The sequence below is a fragment of the Setaria viridis genome, chromosome 9 (assembly GCF_005286985.2).
Source record: "Setaria viridis chromosome 9, Setaria_viridis_v4.0, whole genome shotgun sequence".
NCBI lineage: Eukaryota > Viridiplantae > Streptophyta > Magnoliopsida > Poales > Poaceae > Setaria > Setaria viridis.
Genome location: NC_048271.2, coordinates 1,126,961 through 1,147,522, shown reverse-complemented (window position 1 = coordinate 1,147,522; position 20,562 = coordinate 1,126,961). Strand labels below are relative to the sequence as shown.

The window sequence follows — 20,562 nt, the reverse complement described above, 5'->3', positions numbered from 1 at the left end:
CCAAGCCGCGCCGCCCCCGCTCGCCCCCGCCGGAGCTCCCTGCTGACCCCGCTCGCCCCAGGCCGCGCCGTCGGAGGTCCCCGCTCACCCCAAGACGTGCTGCCGGAGGTCCCCGCTGGCCGTGGGCATCGGCTGCGGCGCCAGGGGCGCTCGCCCCGCTGGCCGCTCGCCCCAGGCCACGCCGCCGACCCTAGGCACCGGCCGCACGGTTGGAGGACCCTGCCCTGCCGGAGACGAAGAAGCCCCCGCGCCAGTCTCGCGAACGGAGAAGGACGGAGCAGATGGCGCCCGAAGTGGGATGACCCTGTCCGCTCGTTTTGGCCGGACGGGGTCATCCCGCATCTTGGCAGCATATTCCCATTTGTGGACCGTCCCATCCCTCGTGACTCTAAACCAAACACTATCAAATTTGGGATTGTCCCATCCCGTCCCGTCCCGTCCCCGGTACCAAACGCACCCTAAATACGTCAGGGGGTAAGAAGTTTAAGGACAAAGTGGGCCGGGCTCAGTAAGAGGTTCTGCTAGGCTTTATCGGGAAAAAGGTGAGGTTTTTCTGTTTGGGCCGAAGCACAACTGTTCGCTCGAGAAGGTGGATTCTATATGGCTACCGGTAGAGTAAAGCCTCGTCCTCGGCTGATTTTTTTTTATTTTCTATTTTAGTATTTTGCAAAAAATTGGACACTGGCGGTAGGTTACCTCCTCTGCATAGTACACTTTTAAAAAATTATAACTAATTCATATAAACTTGGATGGAGATAAACTTTATATGAAATTTGTGAGCTTGACGAGATCTAGAACTTTGTAGTTACAACTTTTTTCATTTGGTGTCATCTTAGATGCACAAATAATCGACACAAGTTTAGATCTGAAACTATGCAGTGCAAACTGTTTTCATTTGGTGCCATCTTTATGCTTAAATAATCGACACAAGTTTCAGATCTAAAATACCTGTATTGGGATCCATTCCAAATCCGTTGAACCCAAATTTAACCACATTCTCCAAGAGTTTGCCTAAAAGTTGGATCCCAAAATATTCAAATTAGGCCACGTCATTTAGATGGGCCATGTTGGATTTCTACCTTGTTTTTGTGCGTGACCTTTTCACGAGTTGCTCATTGCTTGGTCAGGCCAATCCTATTTTCACGGCAGCTTCTCGTCCAAGGAGGAGGGCAGGCTGCCGTAGACACATCTTTATCACTTCCAGTGGCAGTCGTGGCGTCACGAGTTCAGAGTCCATCGAGCTGGCCAACAACAGCTCGATCACACACAGGTACTACTGGTTTGCAGGCCCATTCATGGTATCCTCATTCTCCACGTCGTCACTTTCATCTCCTTATATTTGTCTCGTGCCACTTGTATGTTATACCAAGTACTCCTACGAAGTCAGGTTAGTAAGGTACTCCCTCCGTCCCAAATTGTAAGTCATTCCAAAAATCTTGGAGAGTCAAAACATCTCAAGTTTGATCAAAATTATAGAGAAAAATATAAAGATTTATGACATTAAATAGATATACTATAAAAATATAATTGATAAAGAATCTAATGATACTTAGTTGACATCATAAATGTTATTATATTATCATATAAATTTGGTCAAACTTGAGATACTTTGACTCTCCAAAATTCTTAGAATGACTTACAATTTGGAACGGAGGGAGTACATACAAGTATTGCTAACTTGATGAAGGAACCATGTATACCTTTAGGAGGCACGGGAAATATGTCAAAGCATCGGGAAATATGTTTCAAAGCATTGTCGAGCAAATAAAAAAAAAAGATGATGAACAAAGGAGGGTCAATTCTTGTTGCTCTTTGGACTAAAGGATTGACGATGATCATTGCAGTCCTAACACAATTCTCTTGTTGCAGAATAGAGTAGTAACTGCTAAGTAGCATATGAGTTCTTACATCTTCCAGCCGAGGTGGCTAGTGTGCTGTATGAAGTTGAGGTCCCTTGGCAGCCCGGCAAACGCCTCCATCATGTCTGCAGGCGAAACTTCCAAAAAAAAGAAGAAGATTTCAACACAAACAGCAAAGCAAGCATATAATCACCCGATTAATCAATCAGCAAACACTTCGCAACCAGCAAACTGTACAAATCAGCACGCCATTACCGTCCTAGGTGACGAGCGGGTAGTCGGATGTGCTGAGGTTGACGAACCAGTCCCAGTGGCGGCGGAGGCGGAGCAGCAACACGACGGCGTGCAGCGTGGTGGTGAGCACGGTGGGGCCTCGGTAGGTGACGAGGTTCGGCCTGCCGACGATCCAAACGTTGCCCACGGTCGCGTACACGCCCCGCCCGGACACGAGCTCCGCCAGCCAGCGGTGCTCCCCCGCGGGGGCCTCCCGGTCCAGGTGCAGCAGGTAGCTGTTGGCCGGGTGGTACAGCGCCGCCAGCAGCCCCGCGTCCCCGAGGACGCCAAGATGAAGTACGCGAACAAGATCGGGTATCGCGGCGCCTCGACGGCGGAGGCGAAGGAGGCGGACGTGGGGGAGGAGCGCTGCTAGCAGCCGCGCCGCGCGGCCCGCGGCCCTGAGGACGCCGAGATGAAGTACGCGAACGAGACTAGGTACCGCGGCGCCGGCGGAGGCGAACGCGGGGAGGAGCAGACGGAGGAAATAGATTAGACAAGAAAAACGAACCGTTCCGTTCGTAACCAGAGTCAGGTGGTTAATTTTTTACTTCAAAAGTACTTGAAAGCAGGAAAATATGCTTTTGGTTAATTTTTTTACTTCAAAAGTACCTGAAAGTAGGAGAATGTGCTTTTGATTTTATACCGAATGCGGGGAGGAGCGGACGGAGGAAATAGATCAGACGAGAAAAACGAACCGTAGTAAAAGTACATAGGGCTTTTCTTTGATTGGCAAAAGCAGGTTGAAAAAAGCTCAACCAAAGGCTAAGCGCGTACCAAGTTGAAATCACGAGCAATGTCCTTCCAAAATTTAATCGGATATAGGATGCATTTATCAGTAGGGTTTTATGCCGGTAAACCTCGCACGCGGCAAGCAATACGGTACTATTTTTTCCCCTATATTTGTATTATTTTTTTATTATAGTATATGACACAGGTAGGCCTAACTAATTTTCTTGAGGGCCCAAGTCCAAAACAGGCTAGAGGAATTTCTCCTATATACTACATCGGGCGGGAACAACCATTTCATGAGGCACTTCAGTTGTTTGTATACGAGATGTTTTCTTGTTCTTAGTAACACATCTTGTGTCTCTTTGTGATATGTTTTGGGTTTTTAGCGAGATAGCCAATTTTAAGCTGAAACAAAAGAGCCGGACTCTGGAACGAGCGCAAATCATTTGTTATTCATGAAACATTGACAGAATCAGCAAATTCAAATCAAGAAACGGGTTACCATTAGCCAACAAGTAATAAACACGTCCTGGGAAGATTATTCTCTGAAAAATGTTGCGGAACCATATTCAGAATTTCAGATGAACATTGTATTCATTACAAAACAGACACGCACTAGTCACCAATGGTTTCAGAGACACAACCCTTTATAATAAGAAGACTAGAATTGATCAGTAAAGTGCAACCGAACTGCACAATCCCGAGCACGGACGAGGCAAATCTGTCTACTTGGATCTCTGCCTCATCTTTCGGCGCTTCCTCTTGAGCCGCCTCATCCGCTTCTTCTTCCACTGAATATCACAGACCAACAAAAAAACACATCAGTGAAACCGCAAAATACACAAGTTGCTTAAGAAAAAATCAGATGGGTGCGCCATTCACAAAGTCATGCCAACATCAAGAGTTTCTATTATTACTAGGATCAGAAGTAAATTGGAGTTTCTATCATCAACAGATTGTCAGAAACACGGACCAATTGTTTCTTCACTTCCAAAATCATCAAACAAGTTCTACATCCTTAAAAAAAGACGAATTACATCATTGGTAATGAGTAGGAGGTATCTCCAATCACATAGATTCGAAATACATCTTACATCATCATGCCAGCTAAAGAACACCAAAAGCAGACAAATGAGAAATAGAAAAACTAACTAAACCACACTAGTTCTATTAGACAAATACCTCGACTGTCCCCATGGTTTAATGGAATGGATTAGATTGGACTCGTCAGCTTTGTTGCTCATCACAGAGAACAGTGCCACAAAACAAACACAAACACTGCAGCTACTCTTTCAGATAAACAGGTAAATTACATTGCTGCAAATCAAGCTTCATCTACGAGCACATGCCATCAGCCAATCATATAGAATGTCAATGATCCTACAACCTTACAATGCAAGCTACAGACAAGGGATGCCACCGCTGCATAAGTTCCCAAGTGAGTTTTGGTTGTATGCAGTGATATACCTAACAAGGCAGAGTAGGACAGCAATGGCATGAGGGATGGATAATGTCAGGCTTAGCTATGTGACTAAATGATGTAGCTAGTGTAAAGCAGCTCCTCAACAAGCCTAGGTTGTCAAACAACAAATCACATGCAACATTTCAGTCACCTATGACGTATTCCACTTGTTCCCACGCTGCAGGGTAGTAGAATTTTATTGCATCACTAATTGGTTTTGGTTTTATTAGCACTGCTCTAACATATGTACAGAGGATCCTCTAGATAATTTTCTCACCCAGCCCTCATCACTGAATAAACAACAAGCCTAATGAATACACACTGGCAATCAGAATGAGTAGGAGGAATTTTTTCATCCAGTTGATCAGACAAGATCAATTAACTTTCCTCATCATGCCAACTATTAGAGCACACAAAACAACCAAACAACATGGAAGGCTACAGAAAGATTGTTGTGTTCTCTCAGACAAATGCCTCGATTGTCCCCATGGTGTAATGGAATGGATTAGATCGGACTCGTCATCTTTATTTGCTCACCACAGAGAACACGGCATATTCTACTTCCTCAAGCTGCTACTGAAAAGAGAAGCATTCAAATGGTTGGATGTTAAGTCCTGAATTGAAGGTTTTTCGATTCAAAAGAAATGCTACAGCTGGCCAAACAAACAGTTTCGGATTCCTCAACAATCAGGCCAGCCCAGATGTTTTCTTGTAAACCCAGTCCTAATTACTGACCAAAACAACAATGTACTATAAAGGAACACATAGACAGGGATCATTGGCATTCAGAATGAGTAGGAGGAATTTCTCATCTAGCAGATCAGACACAACTATATTCTTTCCTCATTATGCCAACCAAAGAACAAAAAAGCAAGCAATCGAAAACACAAGAACAGGGTTCAAAACTAGCATCACTAGGGAAAAAATGGTGTGTTCTCTCAGACAAATGCCTCGATTGTCCCCATGGTTAATGGAATGGATTAGATAAGACTCTTCATCTGTATTTTCTCATCACAGAAGTAAATGGGAGTTTCATTCATCAACAGATTGTCAGAAACACGGACCAATTGTTAATTCACTTCCGAAATCATAAAGCAAGTTCTACATCCTTAAAGAAAAGCCCAACTACATCACTGAGAATGAGTAGGAGGTATTTCTAATCACATGCAAAACAGAAAAAATAAAAGCACACGAGTTCTCTCAGACAAATGCCTCGATTGTCCCCATGGTTTAATGGAATGGATTAGATCGGACTCGTCACCTTTGTTTGCTCATCACAGAGAACAATGCCAAAAAAAAAAACATGAACTTTAAGACACCACAGGTGCTTTCAGACAAGCAGCTCAATTACATTAATGCAAGGTCCACATCCAAGAGCAAACATGTACTTGGTTCAGACAAAGAGGTAAATGTTCCTAGCCCCTTTCAACACAAGCTACAGATCAGGGATGCCGGCGCTGCAAAGCTCCAAGGTTTGTTTGCTCATCACAGAGAAGACGGTTACTCTAATTCTTCACAAGCTGCTACTGAAAAGTGCATTTAAATGGTTGGATGTTCAGTCCAGAATTGAAGGTTCTTCGAGTCAAATGAAATGCTACATTCGGCCAAACAAACAGTTTTGGATTCATTTGCACTACCCTAACAGTCAACACAGATGTTTTCTTGTAAACTAGGAATTTTTTTACACCTAGCCCTAATTACTAGACCAAACAAAAACATATAACGGAACACATAGACGTCACACTGGCATTCAGAATGAGTAGGAGGAATTTCTCATCCAGTACATCAGACGCAATCGATTTCTTTCCTCATCATGACAACCAAAGAACGACAAAGCAAGCAATCGAAAAACATTAAAACAGAATAAAAAAAACTAGCATCACTACGTAAAAATCAATGTGTTTTCTCAGACAAAAGCCTCGATTGTCCCCATGGTTAATGGAATGGATTAGATCGGACTCGTCATCTGTTTGCTCATCACAGAGAACCGCACCACGCAACCCCACGAAACAAAGAGGGCACTACAGGCAGCACAAGCGGCCGCAACGGGGTTCAGGAGAGAGGGGTTCACCTTGGCCCTCATCGCGGCGGCGGGGGAGCTCGCTCGCCGGCGCGACCCCTCTCGCGCTCACCCTCTCGGAGGGGGTGCGGGGGACGGAGGAAGAGAGACTTGCGATAGCGGCGGCGGCGCGAGCTCTAGCCGTCGCCGCGGCTCTATACAGGGAGCGCCAAATGGGCTAGCCCTAGAAGGGGTCACTGGAGGGCCAGATAATGGGCCAAATCTTCAGCTGCGCGTCAGCGCCCAATGGGCTTCGATTAGAAGAAAAACAAGTTGTGGGCCTCTCTAGTTTGGGCTTACAGTCCACGACGAGCCCATCTCAAGTTTGCACTGCACCCTCTAAAACTTGCCATCAAAACACATTCTTTTTTTCTAAAAAAATCGTTTTTGTTTGAAGCAATTTGCACGTGCCTATTTAATATTTATTTTCGAATTTCATTGCGATGGGACATGTGTTGATATCATTTGTGCTTCGATATGATTCCGATCCTAGACCGTGATTGATGGTCGAGTCATCGTGCCGGTCCTGACCGGCTCGATACCGCAAGTCCGCAACACAATAGCACCGAAACCTTAGAATTGACGGGGAGTTGAGGACCTGGACGCCCTCTGATGGCTAAGGCAGAGCAGTTCGACTAGGGCCCTCGTTCCTACCTCGAAGGCGCAGTCAAGACACGGGGTGCCGCCATGCATCGGGACGGTGTTGGTGCCTTCATGGTTGCCGCTTCACGCGCACAGCATGACTCTGGCACACGGCCGCCGCTTCTTCCGTCTGCGGACGCGAGGAGAGTTGAAGCCGCTGCAGCTTATGGGGCTGGGTTGGTCACAGCATGGTGCCTATTCCAGTGGTCCTCGCCAGTCCAGAGCATTGCCTAGCTAGTGCTGCCAGGAGCCCAGGACGCAAGCACGCAGCGGCGCTCCGACAAGCCATAGTGTGCAGCGGAGGTGGCTTTCTAGCGACAATAGGGGCACTCCTCGACTGGACTTGCTGGCCATGGCCACGCCGGTTTCGTGTATTGTTGCTTGCGAAGATGCGGTGAGGAGGTGTTGATGAGAGGTCCCGGGCAGACCATAGTAACTCTGCTGACGTCAATTTAGACTCCGGGACGTGCAAGTCGGCTGGATGTTTGGGGCTCTAGGCAAAGCGCGACGCGCCAGCGGCGCTTGCTGGCCATGGCCACACCGGTGCGAGCACGAATGGAGGTCGCCAGGAGGAAGGAGATGACCGGAAGAAACCTCCGCGACGCGGCGGTGCTCCAGCGAGCCATGGATAGTAGCGGTGACGGTGCAGCTGCAACGTCCAGGGGTGGACGGTATTTGGAATACCTCCACCCCTGGGTGCATTCCGATCATTGGATCCAGCATGTGCAGCAACGATTGTGCATTGACTATAGTCAAGCCAGGGGTGGACGGTATTTGGAATACCTCCACCCCTGGGTGCATTCCGATCATTGGATCCAGCATGTGCAGCAACGATTGTGCATTGACTATAGTCAAGCTAGGCTATCAGGCAACCGGTCGTCCTCCCCAACCAGACCTAGACAGGCGCAGGACCTGGACGTCGGCGCCATGGCAGCCTCATCATCGACGTCGCTTACATCAAGAACAACAGATCTTCAGAGTGCAGACCACCTATCTATTCCGAGCTTTGCCGTTGCTGCCTGTCTCGATCCTGTAGCCGATAATTGAAGCAGACGGCAGATTAGAACATGCGACACTAGCAAGGTTAGAGTAATTTTGAAGGTTTAGATTTGGATGTCAGATTGGGCATACATCCGTCGACCTCCCTAGCTGCTTGCCATGCCATGGTCCACGACACGGCATCATGCCATCATTGAGGGGCTAGCGCAGCATTGTTCAAGCATGCGAAGCACCGATTGGTGATCCCATGCAACAAGGTTGTTCATGCATGGACTGAAACTGAAAGCCGATGTGAACATCCCTCTGAATTAGGCGAAGCTGCATGGAAAATTGAAGCCAGTTTAGTCAACCGACATGTTCATATTACAAGATGGTGTCCTCTCCCTCCTCGCCTGCGGCCGCCCTCACCTCGCCTACCAGCCCGCTGGCTGCCACTCCAACTCTGGCGGCCACCACAACCTCCAGCGGCCCTCTTGGTAAGACAACATCCTCCCTCTTCCCCCTCCTTCCAAGTAGGATCTCCACTAGCCACTCCAAGCTCTTTCGGTGGACGAAGTTGAGCGACTCCAACGACGACTCCATCGACCTCTCTCCCGCATCCTACCGTGATGCGCTCTACTTAGGCCCGACTGACGCCTCATCCTCACGCGCCAGGCCAGATGCCCTTCCGATGCTAGCGGCTATGACGGAGCCCCTCCATGGTGTGGTCAACACGGGCGGCTCTGCGTGACTAGATCTGCGCCGCCAGCTTTGCTCCACCATCGTCTCCAAACCGCACCACCGCCTGGAGGAGGTCGGGCAGCCTCCGCGATGCTCGTCATCCTTCCTTGATGTGATTTGTGATGATTTCCTTGATGTGAGGTGTTGACCTAGGAGATGGTATTATTTTGATGCATCCCAGATTGTTGCTGCTGCTGCCACTGCATATACCTCTACAACCATATATAGGTTGATGCATGCATATAGTATTATTCCCCTGTCTCCTTGGTTTGCTTCTTTTGGGAGTTGACATGGGCTACCCGCTTCTTGGGTAGATGGTGGCTTTTCAGGGTTGGGGTCCGACTATGACTTCGACAACAGCGGATGGGAAGACCAGGGATGGTCCTTCGCTCAAGTCGCCTCTGGAGATGTTGCTCACTATGCTAAATGTTTCCACTGCGTAGATGTTAACTTGAAATATCATAAGAAAAAAGAACTCTCTAAGTTGATGCTTAACTGGATTTATATTAGGAAACTTTACTGCCCATGATGTGGATTCATTTACCAAATTGTCTGAAATGATTTGAAGCTTTCCCCTATCTCTTGAATTTTATTCTATGATGGTTGATAGAGAGAGGTGATCTAAATTCCACATTTTTGTGTGCAGATGATCCTATTACGAAACGAGGTTTAGCTCCTAACATTGATTCAAATAGCAGACCTAGCACTACGACAGGTGATGCCCAGCAACTCAACTTAAAAGGCACATGCTTGCATGTGTGGGAGTTCATTGTGAAAGTTTCAAGTGACAGAAAAGTCTGCAATTTCTAAAATATCTTATGGCCGCAGGAGTCACAAGCTGCGGGATCTCCAATAACAGAATTGGCCAAACGATTGGGAATTCCGCTTTTTGAAGAAGTTTCAATAAGTTCTGTTGATGAAATGGATGATAAAGATCTTGTGGAATTGTCCTCTAAGCTTGTTGGTCAATCGCTTCCAGCTAGTGACCAGGTGGCATCAATTCAGGTACTTATGGCTCGCTTTTACTGTAACTCACCTGTATCTGCATCAGAGAGGATTTTGGCTTTTTTGTGTGATACCTAGGTACTTCATGATCATTAGAAAAGTTCTCCAGCAAGCTCACTACAACTGCAGGAGCTAGGACTTTTGATGAGGGACTGTCAACGTCTCATCCTCCGGCGCTATTCGTATGGTTTCACTCTTCGGTCTCCCCTCTATGTCTGTTATTTGCTTATTTAAGCATTCATTTTTTCACGAAATAGAAGCTGTCTGGTAGAAACTGACATGACTTTGTAACATAGGCTCTGTTCTGGACCATGAACTATTTTTTTTATTGTCACCTGAACTGCTAGAAATGAACACCCATTTGGTATTTTGGGCGGATAGTAGTAAGTGTGAATTTACACATTTATCATGGATTTATGCTGCATTTCCATGCCATCTGGCCTGTTTGATGTCTATAGGCGCAAAGCTGTCAGGTTCTAGTTGGTTGTTAGTGGAAAATGTCATTATCAGAGCTTGTTATGCCTAAACATGATAATTCTTCATCACCTGATATTGATGTTCAATTAAAGCAAAATATATTTCAGCAATATTTCAACTGCATTCTCAGAGTTAAGGTAATATCAGATGCTACCGGTCGGAGAAAAAGGGCTACATCATCTGCATATAAAGAGATTCTGTGCTGGATTGGTCTTCTAGATAGTAGCTGTAGTAACTCAGCCTCTGACGCTCTAGTGATCATCCAATTCAGGACATCCATGACAAGTATAAAGAGCAGTGGATACAGGGGGTCTCCCTGACGAAACCCTCATCTATGTTGTATGACATTCCTAGGGATGCCATTAAGAAGAATTTGGGTAGATGATGAAACCAACATGCCACATAAGAGATCTCACCATCGTGAGCCAAAACCAAGGTGACCAAGCACCTCCAATAGAAACGACCATGAGACTGAATCAAAGGCTTTTGTGATATCCAATTTGAGAAGGATTCTTGGCTATTTTTGGGAATGTAGGAACCTCACCGTTTGTTGGACCAATATGAAACTATCCTAAATGAAACGTCACTTGATAAAAGCACTTTGGTTGGGGGAGACCATTGCATCTAGGTGACCAGCCAATCTGTTGGCCAAGATTTTGGTCACTAGTTTGGCAAAGCTATGAACGAGGCTAATGGGCCTGAAATCTTTCACCTGGTAAGCCTCTGTTCCTTTTGGAATCAATGTGATGTATGCACAGTTTAACATCCATAGATTTCTGAAGTTCTTTCCCCAAATATTGTGTAGAGCAGCCATTATGTCTTCCTTAATGATTGACCAACAGGTTTTGTAGAATCTTCCTATGAATCCATCGAGGCGTGGGGCTTTGTCAGAAGGCAGATTCTTAATGGTGTTCCAAACCTCCTCTTCTGTGAAAGAGATGTCCAAGGCCTCAAGATCGTGTCTTGGAATGTTCAGGGCATCCAGATTGATTTTTCTAACCCAATCGCTATCAGATCCAATCTGATTAGAATAAAAGTCAAAAACTGTTGAAGCTTTTTCCTCAGGAGCAGTGATGATTCTGTCTCCCTCTCTCAATTTAGCAATGAAGTTTTTCCTTTTTCTATGGCGTGCATGCGTATGGAAAAAAAGCCTGGTATTAGTACCACCCTCATGTAGTCAACCAATTTTTAATCTCAGCCAGGCCACTATTTTTAATAAAGAGGCAAGAACTAGGGCATGTTTCTTGAGGTTATTGTGCAACCAGAGCTCATTGGGTTGTCAAACACAGTTGTCTTGTGCAATCTCTAGTTGGTGCATAATTTCTTTTGCCAGAGCAAGCTGAGAGCTAATATGTCCAATCTTTTTTTGACTCCAGCTCTATAAGCTACGTGCCGTTGCTTTCAATTTCAAAGAAAGTGTCTCCATAGGACAACAACGAGGTGGAACAGAATTCCATGCTGACTCAACTGTATCCAGGAAACCATCCAAAGAAGGTCAGAAATCTTCAAAATGGTACCGTCTCTTACTAGGAATGTTATCCCGGAGTCCAAGAATGAGAGGACAGTGGTTCGAGTCATCCGAGGAGGAACTCTGTAGGAGACAATCAGGAAACATTTCCTCCCATTCCAGTGAATAGAAAACCCGATCAAGCTTCAACAAAGTAGGAGAAGCACTAGATGTTGAACTGGACAATGTGAACTTATGACCATGAAGGGGAATTTCTGTAACCGCCATATCAATAATCCATTTTCTGAACCTTCCCATCATTGCACGATTAAGATTTGTGTTATTCTTATCCTCAGTTTTATAGATAAGATTAAAATCTCCTGCCACCATCCAAGATCCTGTGCAATGAGCACGCACATCTCGGAGTTCCTGTAAGAACTGGATCTTCTATTGATTGTCCTGAGGGCCATAAACACAGGTGAGCCATCAAGCATTACCATTAACAGGGCAAAATTGAACCGAAGCACAGTGAGAGTCCAGCCGGCTTGCTCCAATTGTGCCAAGGTGATTTCTCCAAGCAATGAGGATCCCTCCACTGGCACCCGCAGATGGTAAGAATACAAAGTTGTTGTCAAAGTCACTACCCAGCATTGATAGTACCAGTTGTCTAGAGACTGAAGCCATCTTTATTTCCTGGAGGCATATAACATCAATTTTTGAAGAATCAACAACCACTCGTACTGCATCTCATCTAGCTGCTGAATTAAGACCTCTCACGTTCCAAATAAGTATATGTGATGGATCCATAAGACAAGAACAATAGACGACCAAAGAATACACCCATATATCAGACCCGACATTCAACCAGCTCGCCTACAACATCCTCATCCGGGTGAGCCTAGCCGAAGAGAGTAGCCAGGGCTCTAATATGAGACGTTGGTAGGGATTGACGAAATCGAAAGCATAATCCTCTAGGATTTTTTGATCAAGTTGCTCCCTATCAAGCTGCACATCCATATCCAGGGCACGCATTACCATCTTTTTTAGATGTGCAGGGCAGGCCTCGTGACTTTCCACCCCCATCCTAGCAAATCTGCTGTTGCGGCGCGGCACTTCACTAGGTGGCGGCATCAAATTCTTCCTCCTCTTGTTGATGTGCAGAATTGGCATCAATCTACCCGGCGTCTTGGACAATCTACTGATGAATTCTGCAGCAGGACTGCAGGGCTGCATAGGCAGCCGGCTGGCCAACTATCTCTGACTCTGGCTCTAGCACAGGAGATCTTGGATCCTTTTGTGGTCGACGTCGAGAGTATACTTGGATTGTTGGTGGAGAACTTGCTGGAACATCAACCGCTGCCGGTGCATCCTCTAACATCGCATCAGCTGCCAGCGGGCCATATGTCGTTGCAACCGCCGTCGGTACACCATTCGCCGTCAGCGCAGCAGCTACCGGCGTGCCAGACATCTGTGTGCCCACCGCCGGTGCACTAACCGCCGTCGACGCAGCAGCTGCCGGCTTGCTTGCTGCCGGTGTACCCTCCGCCGTCGACACAGCAGTTGCCGGCGTGCCAAACGTCGGTGGGCTTGTCGCTAGTGTGCCATCCTTCTCCGCCATGTCAAACACAACCACAGACTTCTTTGCCGCCGGCGTGCCCAACACATCTGTCGGTGGTGGGGGATGCACAGCCATGGTGTGGGAGGCGATAGGAGGTGGTGTGGACGGGGAGGAGGAATAGAGGGGTAAGCTCCTATAGGCCTTCAAAAGGCCATGGAATTGTTCCTGGAAGCTTTCCAGTTGAGTCACGAAATGCAGCCACGAGTCCGAGTGAGTCGAAACCAGCACAAAGATTGGCCCAGTCAAAGTCCTAGTCATGAGCTGGCCCAAGTGAGAGGACACATCTTCCCCTGACTCCGTCAGGGTGGCCGCTGGGCTTGCAACGATTGTGCCCAAGCACGGCGCCTAGGGCAACACACACAAGTTAACTCCGTCTTCATTCTGCATGGCGATGAAGGGCACGCCTACCTCGGGCTTCTTCACGGCTGCCTCGGCAACAGACAATGTCGCCTCAACAACACCCATTGTAGAGGCGAACTCTTCGGAATTGGGGTGTGCCGGCGGGGCATCAATGGCGGGGGTGGAACCCAAATCGCCGTTGGGAGGGATGGCCGAGGTGAGCACGGGCCCTCCGATGCCTCGTGGGAACGAGATCCCAGCCTTGAATGTACTGGCACACACGGAACAAGGGATGTCGAAGATGATCCTCCTAGTGCCGTTGGGGCTAGGGAAGACGGTGGTGATGGTGACCGTTGCCCCCGCCTCCTTCTGCGATAGCGTCGATTCTGCGGCAGGGCATCGCTCGAGACCAAGGGGGAGGGATGCTCCATCCCCTCGATCGAGTTGTCGCTGGGGTCTGCATTGGCTCTACCGAAGCGTGACTTGCGCGCTCGGCGTTGCCGCTTCCGCCCCTACGCCTCTGTCCTCGTGACAGGGTTGCTCTTCGAGGCCACCAGCGGTAGCATGGCCGGCTCTTCCACTGAGGCCACTGGACGCCAAATCAACCGCCATCGGGGAGGGCGAGTGAAGGAGGGGTGTGGGGCAGGACGCCGCGACGGACAGACACGAGATCGATGTCCCACAGCCCGACAGTAGAAGCAGCGCGGCTCAGAGCAGCAGAACATCGCACCAGTGTCCCGAGGAGAAGCAATTGAAGCACTTGCCCCGGAGATCTGCCAGCACCATCCGTCGGGGAGGACACTCCTGTCGTCGGCGCTCTTGGCGGCACGGCGACCTTCGACTGTCACCCAACCATCAGCGTCAGCGACCTGCGCCGCTACCCGACCGACCCATTCACTAGGGAGAAGGACGATGCGTGGGGGGACCTTCAAGGATGCAGCCGGGGCAAACCTAACTCACCACATCCGGAGCCTGCAAGACTGCATCCGAAGTCGTCCCAGCGGGGAGGCCGTCCTTGCCTGTTACTCGAGCGATAGCAGGTGGAGCTGCTCTAGCGAGGAGAATGTCTCTGAATGTAGGGGAGACCTCTCGATTGTACTCACCAGAGGAAGGTGAATGGTCCTTCCAACACTCAGTCTTGCAACATCCCACGGTGGCCCAAGGAGTTGCCTGAGGGATAAGGTGAGGATGGCTCACCGGAGGATGGCTCCCGGTGCCGGTGAGAATTAGGTTTGGGTGGCCGCCGGGCCTGGAGTAGGCGACGGCGTGGGGCTGGTGGAGAGGGGTGCGCCGGGAGGGGGGAGGACGGAAGCCATCAGTCACTCTTGATCATGATTTAAATTTGTTGCTGCAACTACAGGGGAAATCAATCAGCAGCATTTCATGAAATGGAAGCTCTCCGTTTCTTCCATTTGAAAAGTGCTTCACAGGTATGCGTAGAAGTTCATACGATCCAGTAATCCACCACAAACGATCACCTGCCATCAATTGAGAATACTGCATTCAATACTCCCTGCTTATTTATCACTATTTTTTTTTATCTCTGGTATACCACAGTTGCGCATGGATGACATTCCCATCTTGTTGCGCAAGTATGGAAGGCTGCTTTCAACATGAGATGTCATCTTGCCTTTTTGCTTTGTAGGTGCTTTTGAACATGTCGTTGTGTTAGGTCGCCATTTTCTGATTGTAGTACTGAATTCTTTTAGCTTTTGGCCTCATATAATCATCTTTGCTTCAGGTTCGAACTGAACATTTGAAACTTCCGAAGAAGGCAATGTAAATCTTGCTGCGTATGTGCCATTTACTCTGACTTTTGGGTAGCATGATGGCTGAGGTACCAATTCTCACCCAATGATAGGTCAAAGAACATTCACAGAACTGTGCATCATGGACATGTTTGTAGGACGTACGATTTATGAATGACAAACTGAAGCAGCAACTCCTGTGACTGTGATCGACATGTCGACAGGAAGACACGTTGCGCTTGTTCTCAAATCCTTTTTATCCCCACCTTTGCCTCCTTGTAGCATGCCATTTCTTTTCATTTTAGATAATTGTATCTGTAATTCTGTATGTTCTGTCCAGGTTGGCTGTACTGCACAAATACGCACAGCTCTGAATGTAATCGGTAATCTCATGCATACATGGTTTAAGGGGAGTACAATTGGTATGTCGGGAGTAGCCCATTTTCATTGAACACTTTCTCTCCAGACAAACTTGGCCGCCGGCATCATTTTGATAAATTTTAAGTGTTGTGTTTCCCCCCTTATGTTCTTACCCTTGTCAAACCCTCTCCGAAAACAAGTTGGAGTTCATGCCTTGGATTGCTAAACAGTAACCGGAGAGAACGTGTAGTACTCCTTCCATCGTTAAATATATGACGTTTAGGATAAGCTAGTTAGAGGGTGTTTGGGAGGTATGGGTTAAATTTTAGCTCCTGTCACATCGGATGTTTGGACACTAATTAGGAGTATTAAACATAGACTAATTATAAAACTAATTGCACAACCTCTAGGCTAAATCGCGAGACGAATCTATTAAGCCTAATTAGTCCATGATTTTACAATGTGGTGCTACAGTAACCATTCGCTAATGATGGATTAATTAGGCTCAATAGATTCGTCTCCCGATTTAGCCTAGGGGTTCTGCTATTAGTTTTATAATTAGCTCATGTTTAGTTATCCTAATTAGCATCCGAACATCCGATATGACAGGACTGAACTCTACTATCCAAACACCCCCTTAGTTCAGTTAGCTTATCCTAAAAGTCCTATATATTTAAGGATAGAGGTAGTACGCGCCTATTTCCTGACCATGCGTGTCACGACTTGCTCGTGGAGCCATTTCTCGCCATCAGTTTGTTAAAGCGAGTCATAGTCGCATCAGCGATGGTGCGCTGAACTAAATTCCCTTTTTCTTTTGCTCCACTGGGGATCGGGACGCGCACATATTCGTATGTGCAGTGAATGGGTGATCGCTAATCAACGTATGGCGTGGTCAATGGGGCATCAACACGTGATGCAAGAAACTGAGGCGGCGTGCCATGGCCGCCCGCCGTCGAGTGGAATTCCAAGCAAACGGGGTGTTGTGCGACACTGGTGGTCAGCGGCACATGTTTTGGCCATTCTGCTCCTCATCTGACCAAAAGGACATTCCATTGCATATTTGCATGTGCACCGGCGATCGACCACGCACAGGCCGCTACTGTTTAAGAGGGTGTTTTGGTTTCGATGGTGGATTAAAGTTTGCACTTTTTAGTTCCTAAACATCCAAACAGGTGGACTAAAGTTAGAACTAAAGCCTTTAGTCCTCTAATCTACAAAATTAGATTAAAGTGGATCAAAGGGTGTCCAAGCCACTCCTGCCCCTCTCATTTACTGCCATCCCACCCTCCCGCCCGGCTCCCTCCCGTCGCCTCCCACCCGCCGGCCTCCTCGCCGCTCACCACCCTCGCTGCCTGCCGGCCTCCGGCGATGAGGAAGGGTGCCGCCGTCCCTTCCTCCCACCCGGCTCCCGCCCGCCACCCTCCCTCCTGGCGACGGCAGAGGCATCCTTTAGTGGAGGACGACACCCTTCAGAACACGCGGAGACGGTGTGGGCGGGGCACAACAGTCCATCGCCTACCGCCCGCCTGTGTGGAGGAAGAGGCGGCCAGAAAATTTGGCGCTAGGAGGAGTGCTTGGCGCCAAGAGGTGTCGGCGTAGGGTACTAAGGGTAGGGAAGAAGAGTAAAAGGGTCTTTGTTCAACAACCACTTTTAGTCCATGAAATCAAATAGGGGTGGGACAAACAGGGGTAGGACTAAAGTTTAGTCCATGAACTAAAAGTCCCTGGTCCATATAGACTAAAGGAGCTAAACGGTCCCGGTCGTACGTTCAAACGCATGTGTTGCTTGCCGTTCGTCCATGCGAGTACAGAAAAAGGTGGAAAACGCAGCCTGGAGCTTTCCAACGATGCCACTGAACTTCATAGAAGAACAGCTCAGTTCATGCAAGGGTCCGTGAAACATTTACTGTGGCACGGTTACTTACTGTTGTCGAGACGGTAGTGAAATCCTTCGGTTGAACTTGGCTGGCCGGACCACGGCGGGATGGTCTGCCAGGCCCAAGCAATCCGAGCCCAGGCCCAAATGGGGTCCGGGCAGTTCCAGAAGCTTCCACGGATGGGATCGTGAGACGAAACAGGAAACCACCAACCCCACCCGGCAGCGGCGGGCGCACCCGGGATTCCCATTCCACCGCGCCGCAGACCCGCAGTGCGCAGCCACCCCGCGCCCCCGTTAAAACCGAGGGTTTGGCCGCCGCCCACTCCCACCACTACGCCCCCCTGCCCCGCTCCCTCCCTCCGGTCTCTACGCCGCGACGGGTGACGGAAAGCGACGCGGCGCAAGCGAGAGGGGACGAGGGCCAGCCAAGGGTAGACCGCTCCGCCGCCTCCGCCGATCTCCGCGTCGCCGCCGCCTCAGGCGCGAGGTACCTGCCTCTACCTTGCTCACTCGTACGGATCGCCTGCCTTGGCTTTTAAGGATCTCTCGTTCGCTTGCCCAACCAAGTCAGTCCTTAGGTGTCCGATTTGGTCGCTTTGCGTGTGTGTCCGAGTTCTGAACCCGGAGTAATCTAGTGGATGGGATCTTGTGTTATGTTGTTGAAACTTGAAACTATTATTTGGTGAAATTCTTAAACGGTACGGTGATTTGGAGCTGACCTGAGGGGTGGTGGATTTGGTGAGGCGCTGTTCATGGGTACCAGCTTTTATCGCATCGGATTTTGGTGGTTCTGTAATTTTGTATGTAATTGCATCTCGAGAATAAAGTAAATGGTGGAGGAGTTGAGATTTTTGCATAAAGAGATGTACTTGGGATATATATGGGGTTAAGCTGTGTGCATGCACAGTAAACCTCTTCTGGTCTCCAATTTTTTGTAGTGGATTTTGTAGAAAAAATGTTAAAGGAACTGATGTGTGAGGTCCCTGGAGCTTCGAGTGAAGGGCGGGGAGCTTTTGCAATGCCTGCCTTTCTCATACTGCTCCGCAGAGTAACCTACCCCTTTTCATGGAGGGAATGGATGCCAAGTGCCCATTTTCCTTCCTTGGTAAAGATACCATTGGGATACATCAATAGGCCCTGCTTCTCTTTGTCTATATGAACTGTATTAGTTGTAGAATTACCATGCATAGTGAACTAGAAAGGGGATTGGCTAATGAACTGTCGCAGAGGAAGCAACAGGTTCTGTTTTCCTCTTTATTGTCATGGAACATTATTAAGTTATTATGCATCTCTGTGAGAGTATTGAAGCAGAATTTGGTCATTGTCATGTAAATTTAGATTGTTTTCATGTGAATATCTGAAGCTTGTTTAAAAATTGGTGGTGATTGGTTTCTTGCCATGAGTTTTTCGGTTGCAAGGTGCTTCTTGATTGTTAGGCCATGTTTGTTTGTTGATGCTGAGAATAGTTTCCTGCTGTCAAATGTTGCTTTGTTAGACCAAAATGGTTTGGATGACTGACTGTTTTCCTCTCCTTGGATTTGAAGATTGTGTCAGGTTTCAAGATGTCGACCAGCACATTTGCTTCTTCCTGTGCGCTCTTGGGCAATGTTAGAACACAGGCCTCCCAGACAGCAGTGAAGAGCCCTTCATCTCTGAGCTTCTTCAGCCAGGGCATGAAGGTTCCAAGTCTCAAGGCCTCCAAGAAACTTGACGTCTCTGCGATGGCTGTCTACAAGGTGAAGCTTGTCTCACCAGAAGGGGTAGAGCATGAGTTTGAGGCTCCAGACGACACCTACATCCTCGACGCAGCTGAGACCGCTGGAGTGGAGTTGCCATACTCGTGCCGTGCTGGGGCTTGCTCCACCTGCGCTGGCAAAATTGAGGCTGGCTCAGTCGACCAGTCGGATGGATCCTTCCTTGACGACGGGCAGCAGGCTGAGGGCTATGTGCTGACATGCGTCTCCTACCCCAAGTCTGACTGCGTCATCCACACCCATAAGGAGGGTGACCTGTACTAGGGCTATGTCTTTTCAGTCTGCCAAGGGGTCAATGCTCTTAAGTGTGTTGTCAAGCAAGCTCCATCCTTCCTACCAGTTGTGTGAACTGTCTGGCATCAAACTTGCATGGTGGTTGTCTTGTCTGTTGCATTAGCGTGAGTTCAGGGTTGGCGCTTAAGGTTGGGAACCCGTGGGAATTCTAGCTAGCAATAAAAACTGATGCGATGCCATAATAGTATAATATCATGGCTTTTTTTGTATGTTCGGGTGCATGTTTTTTCAGTTGTTGATTCTGGATCTCACTGGAGCATTCAAATTTCGGAAGTGCCTCAGTGTCATGTGGTTGCTGTTTTGCCAGTTGGAGCTTGTTCCTCGTGCTCGGTCTGGATTACCGGATGCATGCGCAACTGCATGCAGAACAGAACAAGAATGCGTGAGATGCTGAGCTGCAACAATCCAAACCCAGTTTTGAGTCAGGACATGCTTCCTGCGCCGAGAATCTCGAGTTTCCGATGGGAGCCGGGATGCTGAAGGCAACTGTTGCCGTTTGTCATGTGATAGCGCATACCTACCTTGGCAGGTGATGCACTCAAGTAAACTGGTGACGTTTTTGCCTGCCCATCTTCAAAACTGATGTCGCTTCTCGATGTGGCTGTGCATTGCATCCTCGACGGAATCTGATTGTTTATCCTCTGCTTTTGATCGTGAAAGTTCACTTTCATGTGCAGTCACTTTGGTAGAAACAGCCATCCAAAGTGTTGGATTCTCGTCATATTATTTCGACACGATTGAAACAAAAAACAGCTCTTAGAGTGAACTTGATACCACCGTGCTCGACCGATATGCAACCACACGATCTGATTCCAGCTAACCAAACTGTTTATGCTTTTGACATTATCTAGAAAAATCAAAATAAAATTGTAATTTGGGACGGAGGAAGTAATTT

The 20,562-nt window shown here is 48.0% G+C and overlaps 2 protein-coding genes, 2 long non-coding RNA genes and 9 other non-coding genes across 13 annotated transcripts; 2 read left to right on the top strand and 11 right to left on the bottom strand.

Moving 5' to 3' along the window:
- Positions 1-970: 970 nt before the first annotated feature.
- Positions 971-2,637, bottom strand: LOC140221373 (beta-glucuronosyltransferase GlcAT14A-like; the record flags this gene model as incomplete). Its single annotated transcript, XM_072290920.1, has 2 exons — positions 971-1,996; positions 2,115-2,637. A coding segment is annotated over one exon (519 nt), but the record flags the coding sequence as incomplete, so codon positions are not given.
- A 707-nt stretch (positions 2,638-3,344) lies between these two features.
- On the bottom strand, positions 3,345-6,640 carry LOC117834999 (uncharacterized). Its single transcript, XR_004635911.2, has 2 exons — positions 6,398-6,640; positions 3,345-3,655 (listed from the first exon to the last, which is right to left on the bottom strand). It is a non-coding gene; the product is annotated as an uncharacterized lncRNA (long non-coding RNA).
- LOC117841218 (small nucleolar RNA SNORD18) lies at positions 3,783-3,857 on the bottom strand. Its single transcript, XR_004637239.1, has one exon. It is a non-coding gene; the product is annotated as a small nucleolar RNA SNORD18 (small nucleolar RNA).
- LOC117841206 (small nucleolar RNA SNOR75) lies at positions 4,030-4,116 on the bottom strand. Its single transcript, XR_004637230.1, has one exon. It is a non-coding gene; the product is annotated as a small nucleolar RNA SNOR75 (small nucleolar RNA).
- On the bottom strand, positions 4,655-4,726 carry LOC117841224 (small nucleolar RNA Z105). The gene has a single exon (XR_004637246.1). It is a non-coding gene; the product is annotated as a small nucleolar RNA Z105 (small nucleolar RNA).
- On the bottom strand, positions 4,784-4,871 carry LOC117841203 (small nucleolar RNA SNOR75). The gene has a single exon (XR_004637227.1). It is a non-coding gene; the product is annotated as a small nucleolar RNA SNOR75 (small nucleolar RNA).
- LOC117841228 (small nucleolar RNA Z105) lies at positions 5,112-5,181 on the bottom strand. The gene has a single exon (XR_004637249.1). It is a non-coding gene; the product is annotated as a small nucleolar RNA Z105 (small nucleolar RNA).
- Positions 5,260-5,346, bottom strand: LOC117841205 (small nucleolar RNA SNOR75). Its single transcript, XR_004637229.1, has one exon. It is a non-coding gene; the product is annotated as a small nucleolar RNA SNOR75 (small nucleolar RNA).
- Positions 5,522-5,609, bottom strand: LOC117841200 (small nucleolar RNA SNOR75). The gene has a single exon (XR_004637224.1). It is a non-coding gene; the product is annotated as a small nucleolar RNA SNOR75 (small nucleolar RNA).
- Positions 6,077-6,146, bottom strand: LOC117841227 (small nucleolar RNA Z105). The gene has a single exon (XR_004637248.1). It is a non-coding gene; the product is annotated as a small nucleolar RNA Z105 (small nucleolar RNA).
- LOC117841204 (small nucleolar RNA SNOR75) lies at positions 6,228-6,312 on the bottom strand. The gene has a single exon (XR_004637228.1). It is a non-coding gene; the product is annotated as a small nucleolar RNA SNOR75 (small nucleolar RNA).
- A 3,188-nt stretch (positions 6,641-9,828) lies between the features above and the next one.
- LOC117840498 (uncharacterized) lies at positions 9,829-15,559 on the top strand. The gene is made up of 3 exons (XR_011897236.1): positions 9,829-9,933; positions 14,993-15,062; positions 15,190-15,559. It is a non-coding gene; the product is annotated as an uncharacterized lncRNA (long non-coding RNA).
- Positions 15,560-17,938: 2,379 nt separating this feature from the next.
- LOC117840697 (ferredoxin-3, chloroplastic) lies at positions 17,939-19,876 on the top strand. Its single transcript, XM_034721216.2, has 2 exons — positions 17,939-18,106; positions 19,164-19,876. The coding sequence occupies exon 2, from the start codon at positions 19,182-19,184 to the stop codon at positions 19,635-19,637; it is 456 nt and encodes a 151-aa protein (XP_034577107.1). The 5' UTR covers positions 17,939-18,106; positions 19,164-19,181; the 3' UTR covers positions 19,638-19,876.
- Positions 19,877-20,562: the final 686 nt, after the last annotated feature.

Bases quoted from the DNA above. Each gene is read 5' to 3' on its own strand.
- LOC117840697 (XM_034721216.2), top strand. From the start codon at position 19,182: ATGTCGACCAGCACATTTGCTTCTTCCTGTGCGCTCTTGGGCAATGTT.